The 16,617-nt window shown below is 43.9% G+C and overlaps 1 protein-coding gene across 2 annotated transcripts in view; it reads left to right on the forward strand.

Annotated features, from left to right (window-relative positions):
• Positions 1 to 16,617, forward strand: part of mtss1 (MTSS I-BAR domain containing 1) — a 63,427-nt gene that overhangs the window by 41,709 nt on the left and 5,101 nt on the right. Inside the window, exons 7-13 of one of the 2 annotated variants that reach the window (XM_073467820.1) lie at positions 10,108 to 10,265; positions 10,380 to 10,487; positions 10,703 to 10,800; positions 11,069 to 11,147; positions 14,920 to 15,048; positions 15,272 to 15,422; positions 16,356 to 16,382. In XM_073467820.1, coding sequence (XP_073323921.1) covers positions 10,108 to 10,265; positions 10,380 to 10,487; positions 10,703 to 10,800; positions 11,069 to 11,147; positions 14,920 to 15,048; positions 15,272 to 15,422; positions 16,356 to 16,382 — 750 coding nt within the window. The remainder of the gene's footprint in view (positions 1 to 10,107; positions 10,266 to 10,379; positions 10,488 to 10,702; positions 10,801 to 11,068; positions 11,148 to 14,919; positions 15,049 to 15,271; positions 15,423 to 16,355; positions 16,383 to 16,617) is intronic. The other variant, XM_073467821.1, reaches the window with a different exon arrangement.

Consider the following 16,617-nt stretch of genomic DNA (forward strand, 5'->3'; position numbering starts at 1 on the left):
CACACACACACACCACAATCAAAATGAAAACTGGAGGCTTTTATACAAATACTCTCTCTCTCTCTGTCCTCCCTCTCGACAAATCCACAAATGCAAATGCACGGACACAGAAATAGTCGGTACACACATCACACGCGCACTAACACACACAGACACACACAGTCTCAGCCCGGACCCGCCCATGGTAAACAGAGTGATGTCTGATGTGGCTTTAACATCTCTGAACATGTTTTCTGCTACGTGTCTTATTTTTCGGTCCTCTCTCTCTACACTCCTCTGCTCGCTGTCTTTCCTCTCTCGGTCCAATCGATCATCTCGACTTTTTTTTTTACCACAAACTGAATCACCAGAACTGTTTAACACAGTAAACAATCAGAAAGAAGTCAAAGCATTTGACGGATGGTTTTGGTTTATTACAACATGGTTCTTATTTTGTCATAGTTTTGCTTTCTGTTGGTTATGATCACACTGTACTCGGTGTGTAAATCAATTTTAAGCAAACCACCGTGAACTTCTGCTGCTTTATTCAAGTTTCATTTAAAGGAGCAGTCCTCTGATTAAATTATCTTCCCCAAAACTACTCAGAAAGATCTTCATTTTTCTGCCTAAACAAACTAAATACACAAAGTGACCTTAAAGGACAACACAATTTATACTGTTTTACTTTGTTTATATGTGGCGGACCCTGCCACCTCTCCAGCTTCAAACAGTATTCTGGGACCTTATTTTCCTATGAGAACAGCTTGTTTATTCACTTATGGAAAACATACATATTTCTGAGTTTGTATTATCACCTCATTAATATTGTAAATATTACAAGTCTGAGTTTGAATTTCTTCAACAAAACTACACAACGCCCCTTTAGTGATGCCCGATGGTGAAGAAACACAAGCAGTCAGACAATCTGACAAAGAAACAAACCAACAGTTTAACCAGATGACACTTTATGTTGAGGTCAACCTAAAATTGGGAACACCTGAAGTCTTTTGAGGCGAGGTTTGCCGCTCGGTAGCCGTCTTAGCAGCGTCCCTGTGCAGTTATTTTGGGCTAACGAGGCAGCATATCTCTGGTGTTACAGGCTTTACTGACAGTCCTGACCCAAAGTTTGTCTCACCACATCTCAACTATTAACTTGGTGAGTACGATGCTGTTATCACTCATATAAACGGTGGACAAAACTATAAAAAATAAAACCAGAGTTGTAATAAAAACCCGTAGCACTGAAATCAAAGAACCATCCGACTGTAAGGCTCAGGGAGACGACAAGTAAACAAGTAAGCAAAAAGAAACTCAAACACAGGGACAGAGCCACAGCTTCACATGGTGTCACCACGTAATGACACAGCCCACACACACACACACACACACACACACACACACACACACACACACACACACACAGCACTGTACAGCAGAGATAATTATAATGTGAAGCCTTGATTGGTGACTGTACAGAAACTGTTTTGGTACACTGTGCAGGGGAAAAGTTGTCTTCTTGTGTGTGTGTGTGTGTGTGTGTGTGTGTGTGTGTGTGTGTGTGTGTGTGTGTGTGTGTGTGTGTGTGTGTGTGTGTGTGTGTGTGTGTGTGTGTGTGTGTGTACACCATATAATAAGTAAGGACAGACAGAAGGACTAAACTGCTGTAGCTGTTGTTGGTAAAAGAAAACGACTGAACAAAACTCAATAATAGACGTTTTGTTTACCTTTTAGTCATTTTGTGGATTCACTGCATTGAGTTCTTGTTTTCTGCTCAGTCTGAAGCTTTACAGTTCGCTCCACCTGTTTGCAGTTGTCACGTTTCTCCTCCATTAAAAGTACGATAGAGTCTCAGCTTTCTAATGGCTGCAGTTCAAATCCGGAAACTCTCACAAACTCAGGTTTTATTACAAGATGTAAATAATTTTCTCTCTCTGTCCTCAGTTCACTTCAGTTCATTCTCCTTCTGTTACAAAAAACATATGTGGGTAAAATAGAGTATGAAAAGAAAAACGGTAAACATCTGTTGCATTACTAATCATTCCATATGATTCTGTGTGTGTGTGTGTGTGTGTGTGTGTTTGCTCTGTCATTATGTGGTGTGTAACCACTTCACATAGGGAATCTTTAACTGCTTAAATAGAGACATGATGGGAGGAGGCAAGTGGAACAGAAATACAAACATAAAGATGCTGTTTGTTATCCCTGTTGGTCTCAGCCTCAGTGTGCAAGTGGTGGTCATCATGAAATCATAAATAACATAGTAACTGTTTTAATGTTTATAACAGTTTGCATTTAACTCGCGCCACTCAAAGCATCTTTTTCTTAACATCAAAAGCACACTGACCCGTCTGCACCTACGGTGACGGTACAGACTGTGGTTCAGAGCTGTTTCCACCCAAAGTACCAGGAACTGCAGCGGAGATCAGGCAAATAAGTTCTCTGGCGTATGAAAAAGCGACCGCTGTTTTACATTTAATTTTTGTGTGTGACTAAAGCCGTCCGTGTGTTGTATGCTTTCCTTTGTTGCTCTGTGTTGATGTGCCGAAGCACAATGAACAAAAAGCAAACTTGTGGCTAAAATAAAATGTTGTGAGTACTCAACCAATCAGAAATGTCCTTTTTGAGGGGTAAAATAATGTCCCGAGTCAAACCGAGCCGCGCTGATTTGCTTTTCCATCACCAGTTTTACTGCGTCGAGTCCAGCTCACGTCCCTGGTCCGGTTCCTTGAGCTGCTGGTTATCAGAACGTTTGTTAGCAGTTTCTTTAGCAACTAGTAAAGCTACATATCTGTTGAGGCAGAGCAGCCCGAGGGCAGTAGAGGGAAAACCATCAAATATATTCCCCATAAAACATGACCCGGTTTCACCCAAATCACTGACTGAAGTTATAAAGACGTGTTTTTGTACAGTGATCACTGAGGTCCAGTCCCGAGCAGCATTCACCTCTGGCAACATTCCTCTTTTTATACATCCAAGACAGCGCCATAAAATAAAGAAAGCATTTATTGGACGGGTCATTTATATACGCCCCCGAGTGCAGTGACTCATCAACAGTTTAATGATTTTCGATGAAGCTACAAATATCATAAAAATACCTACAAAACAACTTTTCTGCCACTGTTGGGCCTGATACTGGTGAATAGATGAGATATGGAGCAAGACACATATGATAAAAAGACTTACAAAGCGTTTTTGCTGTCATCGTCTGTGAAGTACTTGAGTATAATAATAATATGACAAGATCAAAATGGCTGCTGACCTTGTTCTCTGTGTGGCTGTACAGAGAAGAGGGGGGAGGACAAGACAGGGATGGAGGGAGGGGTTGAAGTCATCCTCTCATGGCGGCAGATACTGTGGTTAGAAAGATAAGAAGAGCAACATGGAGTGAGAGGAAGAGGCTGGTAGAGAGAAGAAAGAGGAAATTAAATGTTTATAATGATAGAGAGAAAATAGGGATTCCCCAACCCCAAGAAAAACAAAAAGACAGAAGAAGAGGGACACAGATAAAAGGAGAGAAGGATGGGTGATGTAATTATCTGTTTTTAAAGTGGTTGCATCAAAGAAGGGGGGGGATGACCGAGTAACGAGATGATGTCATGTGGCTCTCATGAGGAGAGAAAAAGACGAGGAACAGAGAGGCTGACGAAGGACGAGGAGAGGCTGAGAGATGGGACTTCAGGGAGGAATAAACAAAAACGTCAAATCAGGAGAAAAGTTAAAGGACAAAGATGTGGAAGGAGAAAGAGTTTGGAAGAGATAGAAAGTGAAGAGAGGTCGACGGAAGACAAAGAGAAAGTTTGAAAGAGAGGAAAGGTTGGTGAAGACGAAGGTTAAGAAAAGAGAAGAGCTGAAAGGAGGAGAGTAGGAGAAACAGATAAGGAAAGGAGAGGAGTGAAGAGACTGTTTGCAGGAGGAGGAAGAGGAGGCACAAGGATAGAATAAGGAGGAAGAGGCAGAAGGACAGAAAGGAGGAAGAAAGAGGAGGCAGATGGACAGAAAGGAGGAGGAAGAGGAGGCAGAAGGACAGAAAGGAGGAGGAAGAGGAGGCAGAAGGACAGAAAGGAAGAGGAGGCAGAGGGACAGAAAGGAGGAGGAGGCAGAGGGACAGAAAGGAGGAGGAGGCAGAAGGACAGAAAGGAGGAAGAAGAGGAGGAAGAGGGACAGAAAGGAGGAGGAGGAAGAGGAGGCACAAGGATAGAAATAAGGAAGAAGAGGAGGCAGATGGACAGAAAGGAGAAGGAGGAGGCAGAAGGACAGAAAGGAGGAAGAGGAGGCAGAGGGACAGAAAAGAGGAGGAGGCAGAGGGACAGAAAAGAGGAGGAGGCAGAGGGACAGAAAGGAGGAGGAGGCAGAGGGACAGAAAGGAGGAGGAGGCAGAGGGACAGAAAGGAGGAGGAGGCAGAAGGACAGAAAGGAGGAAGAAGAGGAGGAAGAGGGACAGAAAGGAGGAGGAGGCAGAGGGACAGAAAGGAGGAGGAGGCAGAAGGACAGAGAGGAGGAAGAAGAGGAGGAAGAGGGACAGAAAGGAGGAGGAGGAAGAGGAGGCACAAGGATAGAAATAAGGAAGAAGAGGAGGCAGATGGACAGAAAGGAGAAGGAGGAGCAGAAGGACAGAAAGGAGGAAGAGGAGGCAGAAGGAGAGAAAAGAGGAGGAGGCAGAGGGACAGAAAAGAGGAGGAGGCAGAGGAACAGAAAGGAGGAGGAGGCAGAGGGACAGAAAGGAGGAGGAGGCAGAGGGACAGAAAGGAGGAGGAGGCAGAAGGGACAGAAAGGAGGAGGAGGCAGAAGGACAGAAAGGAGGACAGCGGTATGAAGCGAGTGAGGAGCTGTGAGGAGCTGTGAGGTCAGAGAAGGTGAATCGTTGTCATTTGAATCTCGAGGCGTTTCTTTTTGCATACAGCTGCTTCGTGTCTCGACCTGCTTCACGGCTGCACAGAAGCCATTGTATCACCCGAACTAAACTAGCTGCCCACCTGTCTGACGTTGATGACATCATCAGCGTGTGACGCAGACGGTCTAGACTGTCAGATGAATAAGCCTTTGAAAGCAGAAGGTTAGCGTTTAACTTTCCCAGAAAGCTGAGCTCTCTCATGCAGCAGTCTAGTCACCGTGATTAAAAACATACTGAATGTTGCAGGAGTCGGCAGAAAACACATAATATCACTGACGCAGCACTTATGTGTCATCATAAACTGTTCACCAGCATCTGTAACGTTATTAACAACATGTAGAGTGAGTCTATGAGACAGATTCACAGTTTGCATTAGTAATTAGGGTGTTAATGAGTCTATGAGGCTGACAGAAATAAGGAGGAAGAGGAGGCAGAAGGACAGAGAGGAGGAGGAGGAGGAAGAGGAGGCAGAAGGACAGAGAGGAGGAGGAAGAAGAGGCAGAAGGACAGAAAGGAGGAGGAGGAAGAGGAGGCCGAGGGACAGAAAGGAGGAGGAAGAGGAGGCTGAGGGACAGAAAGGAGGAGGAAGAGGAGGCTGAGGGACAGAAAGGAGGAGGAAGAGGAGGCTGAGGGACAGAAAGGAGGAGGAAGAGGAGGAGGAAGAGGAGGCTGAGGGACAGAAAGGAGGAGGAAGAGGAGGCCGAGGGACAGAAAGGAGGAGGAAGAGGAGGCTGAGGGACAGAAAGGAGGAGGAGGAAGAGGAGGCTGAGGGACAGAAAGGAGGAGGAGGAGGAAGAGGAGGCCAAGGGACAGAAAGGAGGAGGAAGAGGAGGCAGAAGGACAGAGAGGAGGAGGAGGAGGCCGAGGGACAGAAAGGAGGAGGCAGAAGGACAGAGAGGAGGAGGAGGCTGAGGGACAGAAAGGAGGAGGAGGAGGAGGAGGCCGAGGGACAGAAAGGAGGAGGAGGAGGAGGAGGAGGCCGAGGGACAGAAAGGAGGAGGAGGAGGAGGAGGAGGAGGAGGAGGAGGAGGAGGAGGAGGAGGAGGAGGAGGAGGAGGAGGAGGGACAGAATTGAAACGTGTTAATGAGTCCATGGTGACAGCACGGTCCTGGTAATCAGCTTCAGTTAATCGTTAACAAGATGCTTATTAACTATGTAATTTATTGACATACCTGTTATGTCATAGAGACATTTACCAAGATATTTCACAATTATCGCAGCATGAAAACATGATACCAGCTCGCACCGACGTTTTAGTTTCACATTTTGTGTCCGTGTTGCAGTTTTTATAATACGACCGAAATAAACCAAACTCCAGAGAAATCTTAATTATCTCCCAGCTCTGTTTCCCGACACCAAGCTGACACCAACCTGACACCAACCTGATACCAAGCTGACACCGCTACTGTTATATCTTTTAGCAAAAATCATGTATTGTCTAAATTAATTTTAGAATAATCGTCAAAGTAGCGTTGATTCTTATCTAAAACATTACAGTGCAAAAAAGCGTTGCGCTGTCGGTGATTCCTCAGTTACTCCAGCCTGAGGCAGCAGCACCTGAGTGAGTGAGTGAGGAATGCAAACGGACCGGTTTGACTAAAGAAAGTGTAACTAATGAGGCTCTGGAGAGCTGATGGGTTGTTACTGTTGGTTTCACACTTCATGCCTCCATACAGGCGACTCTGTGATGTTATTTAAAATCACATTATTATCAAATAACACAGTCCTCTCCTCTCTGGCAGCGTATCTCAGCATTTGGCCATTTTCTCTGTTTGTCTCCTAATAATAAATCCCATTAAATAAGTTTGAAGAGTGTTTTTGACTTTTGAACTTTCTCATTATTTAAAATAATACTCATCAATGTAGATTTTGCCAATATTTCTCAAACAGGAGATAAAAGTGCATTTGTTGGGGACTGTTTTGGGCGGTGGATTAATACACAGTTGGTGCTCTGGTGAGTATTTCCGCCAGCAGGATGATGTGAGACTGAGTCAGAATAAACTACCGTGTGTGTGTGTTCACAGTAATGAAGGAGAACCGGACCCAGTGTGACTCATTGATGTGTTTTTTTAAATAGTTTTTTGACAACAGTGGAGCTGGAGGACACAGAGGATTTAGACGTATCACTACATAAACAACACTTGTGAGGAGGGTCGATTTACTTTTCACGTTGTTTGTTGACCTAAAGGAAAAACAAAATGTGCTCTGATGTTTTGTTTTAACTTCTCAGTTGGAGGAAACAAAAGTGAAAGACGTGTATAATCAGTCTGAGCAGCGAGCCGCTGGAGCTGAAGAGACGAGTGATAAGAAGTGAAGGCGCTCAAACTTTATCAACAGGAAACACAAGAGACGGAAACATCACAGTCCTGTATGTTAATATAAGTGTGTGAGCAAGTCTTAATGTTACACACTCTGGTTAAACATCTTAAAGTGCTAAAAATAAGAAATAAAAAGGGGAATGTGATGAATGACTGAAACCTGCATGTTTATACAGAAGAGATGAGTTAAACAAATGTTCATATAAATGTATGAAAAGATTGTTTTAAGCATCTTACTGATATATAACTTAATAAAGTGTTACGTTTTTATTTACCTGACACTAGTGAGCTTAACGTAAAGTTATAGTCGGGGTCTTTTGATGTGGGGTCGTATGAGGAACTTAATTCTCGTCCCTCCTAAAATATATATATTTTTTAAACAGCCTTTTCCTTTGGCACTACATACATATTCCTGCGCATATTTGCAGCCCTGAACCGAACCGAACCGAACCGAACCGAACCGACCGGCTGAGTGGAGACGAGGGTTTTGATTTTGATTGACAGTGACGGGAAGAGACCCCTCTCATCCTTCCTCGGCTGGTGACATGTGTTTGTCTTAAATAGAATTAAATCAGGATTAAGTTATTAAGACTCTGGCTGACACGAGGAATTACGTTCGTTAGCTCTTCAGTCACTTCTGTAATATTTGCTGCCACATCACAGCTCTGTTATATGTTACAACGACCGCATGATCTCCTCCTCTGAGTCAGAGAGACAATCGAAGTTCCTCCTCACCTGTTTGGATGCAAACATGAGGTGTTACAGCACATTTCCCAGCTGGTGAGAATAAGTTTCGTCTGAACTGCGTTTCACCCTGTAACGGAGTGAGCGAGTCGACTCGGTGCAGAGCGGAGCTTCTGAGTTCGGGTCTTTGTGTTTTTGTGGGTTTGGAGCCAGAGGCTTGTAGAAACAGTCCGACAACACGCAGCCTGTCTGTGTGTTTCCACAGCGGCCAGACGTCAGGCGCACCAACAGCACGCCGACACTGAGCTTCTGTTCGCAACGTGGAAATTACCCTCTGTCCTCTCCGTGCTCCCACACACACACACACACACACACACACACACACACACACACACACACACACCTGAGAGAACAGGTCGTGTTTACGTTGAGCTTTACGATACAAAGTCGGCAGTGTGTGTGTTGGGCTGTGGAAACTGCTTCTCTCTGTTTTCCACAGGATTTACCGCCTGTGTCTCTGTTTTTTCTGCCTCCTTCTGTCTCTGGAAGTCAGAGAGAGGTTTTGTTTTGACCGTGTTGGCTAGAAAAATACCTCAACGTTTGATAAAGAGCAAATTCAACTGAAATCAGGTGAACAGAAAAGCCCAGAGATCAGTTTTCCAACCAAAACAGTCACGCTGTGTTCATGTGAAGGTGGGAACCAGCAGTGGAAGAGGTGTTCGGGGTCTTGTAATCACGGTATCAGAGTAAAAGTTCTCATGATGCAGCGGGATGGCCCGTCCTTGTGATATATAAGATTATTATTGATGAACTACTGCTGTCAAGTAAAAGTAAGAGTAAAAACTTCATTTCTTTGTTAGATGTGGAAGTTTAAAGGAGCATAAAGTAGAAGAACGAGTCCCCACGTTCAGATGTAGTTAATGAGACGATGATGGAGGCTGCAGCCCTGTGAGCTGTACTTAAACTCCTCTGTGTCGGTGAAGCGCTGCGCTCTCCCTCCTCCGTCTCTGGACTTATTTTTACATTGAGTGGGTGTGTTTCCACAGCTGGGTGGTCCGCAGGTCAGAGCACCGTCTGTCTCCTCTACCTGCAGGTCCGAAACCCACCAGGCTCGGGTCAGATCCGGTGAGGTGAGGTCTAAGACATCCTGGGTCCATCAGTGCAACTTTGTTAAATGTTAAATGCCGGTGTGTATGTTCATGAAGGGATGGAGGCTGCTGGTCGAGGAGCTGAAGGGACATGTAACGGGCCGGTTCATGTGTGTGACGGACTGCAGTGATGATGAGGGAAGTGTTACATGTGTTACATGTGTTACATTTGTGATGAAAGAGCCACAAAATGTCCTCGATCCCCGGTCAGACGGCTCCTCTGGTCTCTTTCTAAGAAAGATTGGAGGTTTTTCTGGCGCGGTGAGCTGCGCTTCAGTGCGTCTCATGTTCTGGTTTCAGGACCGGGATCGTACGATGAGGCCGGTCTGGATCACATGCCTGTGGTGGAGTCCAGTAAACAATGTAGTAAATCACATCAGAGAGAGAGAGAGAGAGAGAGAGAGGTCTCATCTGTCTGTGGTTCTCAAATTCACATTCTTTCCCTACAGTATCACCATTTCTCTGCGTTCATCAGATGCTGTACTGTCATGAAGCTACTAAGGAGCTGTAACTGAAACAGTTGTGTAGTAAAAATCAACCGATCAGGTGGTCAAATTAACGTGAACACAGACTGAGACATGTTTTTAGGGGAGTAGCTGTTTTCTGATTTTCAACACAAACTGCTGCTCAAACAGGGCGAGAAGGTCAGGCAGCATGTGTGTGACGAACAGCTGACACTCACCACTCTGTGTGAACATGTGTGTGAACGTGTGTAAGTGTGTGTAAGTGTGTACATGTGTTTTTGTGTGTCTCTTCATGTCTTCCCTCCCTGCAATTACACCAAAGTGTAGTGTTGTGCTGCCTCCTGCTGGTAGGATCTGGGTCTCACAGCCTGACAGTGTGTAGTAGTGTCTTTGCTGCGCATAAATAAAAAAAAACTTTGCAGTAGTTAAGTTCAGCTCAACTTGCTGTAAATCGCCAGAATAAAACAACATCTTTAAATGTTAAAGATTGAAGCCGGTTGTCTTGTGTATCAGCTATAAAAAACAAAGTGAGGTTCAGATTTTATGAGGGAGAGTCGGAGGAGACAGGAACCAGATGATGATCTCGCCTCTTCATCACTTCCTCCCGTGTGTGTTTCTGTAGGGAAGGACGAGGTCCGGGGTCAGCTGGACAGCGCGCTGCAGGACGTCAACGTGCGTTACGCCGTCCTGGAGGAGACGGAGAAGCGGGCCGTGTGCAGGGCGCTGATCGAGGAAAGAGCGCGCTACTGCAGCTTCGTCACCATGCTGAAGCCTGTCCTGGTCAGTGTGTGTGTCTGTCTGTGTCTGTGTGTGTGTGTGTGTGTGTGATGAATCCACCTCTACAGCCTGTTGGACTACAATAAAAACACTGATCATCATTCTGTGTGTGTTTAGGACCATGAGATCAACATGCTCGGTGAAGTGACTCACCTGCAGACGATCCTGGAGGATCTGACCAACCTGACAGCTGAGCCCAATAAACTCCCAGCAGCCAGCGAGCAGGTACCTCCTCTTCCTCCCTCTGACGTTTCCTCTAGCGCCACCCTCAGGCCACATGTTACACATTTAGCTCTGCGACTGTTAAAAATCAAACTATTTATTTGTGAGACACGTCTTCAGCAGGAACCAGTTTGGAGACACATCACCTTTTCTTTTCTTTGTTGTCAAACATCTGGGAGACTTCCTGTCTTATCCTGTGTTGTTTTTGTGTCTCTCAGGTGATTTTGGACCTGAAAGGTTCTGATTTCAACTACACCTATCAGACACCTCCAGCTTCTCCGAGCAACACCATGTCCAGGAAGAGCAGCATCAGCAGGTAACACACACACACACACACACACACACACACTACATACTCAGATTATATCCTAATTTTGTCAATCATTTGATTTAATCAAAATTCTTGCGTGGTGGCTTCTGTTGAGTCGTCTTTAAATATTTGCAGAGTTGGCTCTCTTTTGTTAAATGAAGGAAAATGTTTTGTAGAAAAACACGAAGTGCTGTTTACTTTTTTTGGGTCATTTTGATGAAAGGAGCCTCAGCGATGTTTATTCTGAAAGGTTTGTTTTGTGTGTGTTTTGCAGTAACTACCAGTCTGGATCAGTGAGACACGTTCCCTCTTTGGACTCTATCAGCTGTGCTGTCGATGGAGTACACATCCAGGTAACACACACACACACACACACACAGTGACTGACACACAACAGTTTGTTTCTGTGCAGTATTTTAACTTTTAGCTCGAAAGAAAAACACAGAATGAGTTTGTTCTTAAAAATAGCTGAGTTCTTTATATTTCCATTAATCCTTCTGAAAATATCATTACATGTTTAATGGTTGTTTCAACAGTAAGCCTGCGTTGATGTACAATATGTGGCCAAAAGTATTTGGACCCCAAACAGTTTATCTTACTTTATTGGTCTGGCAATCTTCCTCTTCTTTTTTCTGGGTCCTTGGATGGGAATCTTAAAGCTTAAAGCCCTCCAACACCTTCCACTAACTGGACCGACGACTGTGAGCCCGACCCGATCACCCAAAATCAGTGTTGAAGGTCATTAATGCTCTAAAGTATCATATTTGGATAAAATGTTCGGGTGTCCACATACTTTTGGCCACATACTGCACATCAGCTATACAGAGAATTATCTTATTTCAGGCGACTCAGCAAATGTTTGCTTTCAAACCTAAATCCATTAAAATGCCAATTCTGTTTCAACATGTTTAAAGTGTTAAAGGTACATTTCACTCAAACATTCACTCGTTCACCACCCCACACTTTAAAATGACTGCTGGCTTTGAGGACCTTCAAAATAGCTTGTCTCCGTGGTGAGGATGACACACACATCGCTCTAACCCTCTCCTGTGTGTAGCGCTGCTCCTCCCCCTATCTGATGATTGGCTGTGATGAAACCAGCCGGTCCCTCAGCGAAGGGAACTCCCCCTCTCGCCTCGGCCGTCAGGGCAGCCGTGGTCGCTACGGTTACGCCGCCGGCCATGGCCCCCGCCCCGCGCTGAGCCGCCGCGTTAGCCGCAGGGATATGACCACCGTGAGAAAAAAACTATTACATTCCTCCCAACCCGAGTACCGTCCTGTGTTTACATCGTTTGTCCTCCATCGGTCTGAACCCATCTCACATGACTCCAGACGTTTTATTCCTCATGTTTCCATCAGGTCACACTCAGAACCGAGTCCCTTTGATTCCACCTTAAATGTCTCCGACTTCATCGTCTCCACGTGTCTCAGTGAACCTCATTTATCTCTGATCCAGCTCCGGTTTCACCTCATAAAATCTGGAGTTCACGTCTCATGTTAAACTTTATTCTTCCTCCACAAAACTTTGTACGTTTGTGTGTGTTTCTCTTCTGCAGTGATAGTGTTTGCCTGACTGTCTGTGTGTTTATGGTATATTTTCTGCCTTGTCAGTGTCCTCTTTTAAACGTGTTGTTGTGTGTGTTTGTATCTACGATGTGAATCTGTCCGTCGTTTCGTGGCTCTGTTTGTCTCTCAGTCTGTATGTGACTTAACAATTCAGTAGTTTCTTTATCCAATGACTGATTATTGGTTAATGTTTCTTACTTAAAGCTGTGAGCATAAAGAGAATATTCTCACATTTGAGAAGCTGAAACCAGAGAGCATTAAAATATGATCATGGAAATCATGCCTGCCAACACCAGGCTGCCAATCAGGAGCTCAGCGGGAGAGAGGGTCAGAACCAGCAGTGTTGGCAGGAATGGAAAATGAATAACTTGAATTATTGACTAATCGTTTCAGCTTTTAATTGTTTTATTCTTCTGACTTAATATGTTGAAATAGCTGCAGAATAATCAAACAGCCTGTGTTGTTCTCCAGACAGTTTCAGGACATTTCCTCCTTGAGTCTTAATCAATCGACAGTATCAATATGTTGCACCTCCTCGCTGTATATCCAACTTTTCCGCATGTGATCACCTCGTCCCGCCCTGCAAACCTCAACCAGCCTTCGTCCCACCTCGTCATATATCTCTCTCCTGTCACCGAGTGACTGTCGTGGAGCTTTGGTGTGATTTACACGGTGTTGATATTGCTGTCAGTGGCGTCTCGTCAGTGCTCCTGTGATTACCGAGTGTTTTCTTTGCCTGTGAAGTCGAGACGGACGTATATCAGTTCTGTTTGCTTTGAAGGTCCAGTGTGTCGGATTAAGGAGGATCTATTGGCTGAAATAAAATCAATTAATCAAAATATTATCGGATTTGCAACATGTTCAAGTGAAATATCAACAAACCATTATAACTGAAGCATTTTCCAGACTCGGGATGTTAATGATTAATCGCTGTTAAGTATTTAACTGATTAAAAAAACGTATTAACTGGCAATTAGAGATGGAAAAAAAACATTAAAAAAAAACTTACAAAGTACTTCCTTATCAAATATATCAAAATCAGTTATTTTTAATATAAAAAATACACAATGACATTTTATATTAAATGATATTATTACATTTTAGTTAATTTTGTTGGGAGAGTTGAGAAACTTATGCAATTAAAATTATGTCATTGTTTTGTGTATTTAATTTATCATTCAGGTAACGAACACAGAGCAGCTCAGTGGTTGAAACAGTTTTCTAACAGAAAACAACATGTTTATGATAAACCGATAAATGATTGTTAAGGCAGCTGACTATCAATTAAAGAAATTGCTTCAAATTTGCATCCCTGCTCCAGACATACAGGAACGTGTTCGATTCACACCAACAATCATCATATCAGCATTTTTATATATTTAATTTTTCGGTTTAAAAAATAATAATAAAACAATCTCCACTCCCACTGAAATCATGACTCAAATCCTGCCCTGACTTTAATATTCAGAAAAATGTTTTCATTAGTGTTTAATCACCTGAAACCAAAAATCATTGTTTTTGCTACCTCACACCACCAGATGCCGCTAAATCCTACAGACTGGACCTTTAAATTGAGTTAATTCCCAAAGTTCATCACACGATATCTTTATAGTTATTTACTGAACCACAGAGTGTCGTTTACTCAGCTGAGGAGTTTCCTGATACGTTTGGTGATATTCTGTATTTTTCTTGTCGTTAACAAATCCCAGAGGACCAAAACTAACAACTAACTGATCCAACAAGTGTTTTCTGTTTATTTAACTTCTGATATCTTAGTGGCACTTAGTCGCACGGAGCAGTGTTACCCAAACTCTGTTAAACACACATCAATGACTCACACTGTTACACCGACATGTTTTCCTTCAGCACCTTGAACACACACGATCCCCCACACACACCGACCAAAAGCACCAAATGTGGTTAATCCCGCAGCTGAAAATAGTCCCCAGCAAATATACTATTTCTTTCTGAGTAATAAACTACTGCGAGCAGCTGTTTTAGGAAATTATTTAACCTTTTTTGAACAAGAAACTACATATTTATAAGCTGTCAGACAAAAGAAAGTCATGTCTAGTTTTGAGAGACGGACTAACAACTTTGTTGGTATTTTTTTTTTTCATGGGATTTGTTGAGAATAAGAACAACACAGGCAACACCGGCGTCTTTAAAAGTGTTTTAGCTGTTTCAAAGTTAAGATTTCACTCTGGACTCTGTGGAGTAAAAGCAGATTTTCTCTCACCCTGTGTTGATGTTCAGACCTGCAGCCAATGTCGAAGTCCTGCTTCACACAGTCAACACAGCATTTATCAACAGTTATCATTTTCAAAATGTACTTTATTTTGTATAACATGTACACAAGGAAGTAGATGTTAGCAGCTTTGATTCAATGATGTTAAACCATTTTCGTACCTGCTGTCTCAGCTGCTGTACAGAGACGCTGTGTTGATGTGTGTTGAGGGACTTCTACGTCGGCTCCATGGGATTATATTCTGTGACGCCGTGTCGTTCACACTGACGGTACCTGATCATTAAACTGACTGACTGGTTTATTTTTGACAGGATGCTGTCGGCTCCACCAATCAGCTCGCCGCTGGGGGAGGCGGAGGGGCGGAGAACGGCTTGTTGGCGCCCCCACACGCCTACTCGCACCACGGAGAGAGAGCTCGGGCCATGTCTGCGTCTGGGAAGGTAATTAACACAAACTTCTTCCTTTTCCCTCCTCCCTTCTTGTTTCCTTTCACCTCCTCTCCTCGACTCGTTTTTCTCCATAGCCCTTTTTCCACCAACATGGAGCAGCTTCCTCTCCTTGTATCCTCCCCTCTCTGTTTCTCTTGGTTAAAATCTCTCTTGTTTTTTGGAAAATTGTAAATGTAATATCAAACTTTATGACCTCCCCCTCTCTTCCTCTCAGTCGTGCTCGGCCCGGGATCAGCTGGCGTTGACGTTGGGTGCGTTGAATTCGGACGCCCCGAGGAGCAGCAGGGACTCTCTGCACTGTTCCAGCGGCTACAGCACTCAGACTACCACCCCGTCCTGCTCTGAGGACACCATACACACACACAGTGAGTACACACACACACACAAGATTAAAAACACACACAACCAAGGAATCCAAAGAAGAAGGGTCATTACGTCACTGAATCTCACTCTGGTGCCAGATTGTGGTTCCAGCTGTATTGAAGTCAATGGGAGAAACATGCAGAAACACTAAAACCCGACATACAGCATCTACATTGTTTGACTTCTGGTGAAGAAAGGCCTCCAGAAATCTAACGAACACACTTCAGGCACGAGGTTAACCACTGATTTTTTTTTTATCAACATGTTTGTCCCTCGACTTCGTTTGGAAAGGCTCCTGTTTGCAGTATAACTGCAGTCTTTGGCAGTGATATCTGGTCGGGCTGCCCTGTTTCATCACGATATTATCAGCCCTGTTAATCATGTTGGAAAACAATCTGTGGTTAATCTTCTCTCTGAAGTGGTTTCGTTCATTTTCTGGAGGCATTTCTTCATCAGAAGTCATTTATTGTGTTTCTCCTGTCGACTTCACCACAGTCTGGCCCCGAAGCGAGATTCAGTGTTTTAGATTTCACAACCAGGAAGAACCAAAACACATTTTTGCCAAAATGTTTTCTGCATCATTCAGCAATCACAGAAAAAAACAAGCACTCTGAAGCAACTGAACGCTGTCTGACTTTAAGCACTCTGTGATCATGTAGAAACTAAATAGGCAACTTCACCAACAAACACAAGTCTGTTATATTGGATCAGAACACGAACACACTGACTGAGGAGCTCCAACACTGAAACTGATGAACTGTCTGAACCTCTCAGCCGTCCTCTGCTGGTGATGAATCTGACTCTGTCTGTCGTCTCACTCGATTACTGGTTTCTTCTGTATCTCTCTGTGTTGCTGGTGTTCTCTCTCCTCTCTGGTTCTCTGGTTGTCTGTAGTTTTGTGTTTTCTCGGCTAAACTTCCTTCCTTCTCTTCCAGCTGTAAGGAGAGATCCTCCCCTCTATGGTAGGTCTCTGACTACCTGTCTGTTTATGAGCCTGTCTGTCTGTCTGCCTTCTTATCTCCTCAGTTACAGTCAAAGCTTCAATCGCATGTCATGATAAACATCACGAGTAACAACCTGTCAACACTGAATAATCTCAATTATGTAACTAGCCAATAAAATAAATATAATGTTGTAAAAAGTCTCCCAACGTTCAGAGTGCTGTCTTCAAATTACTTTATTTTTAGAAGATATTTT

This window comes from Pagrus major, chromosome 6 (genome assembly GCF_040436345.1).
Source record: "Pagrus major chromosome 6, Pma_NU_1.0".
NCBI classification, from domain to species: Eukaryota; Metazoa; Chordata; class Actinopteri; order Spariformes; family Sparidae; genus Pagrus; species Pagrus major.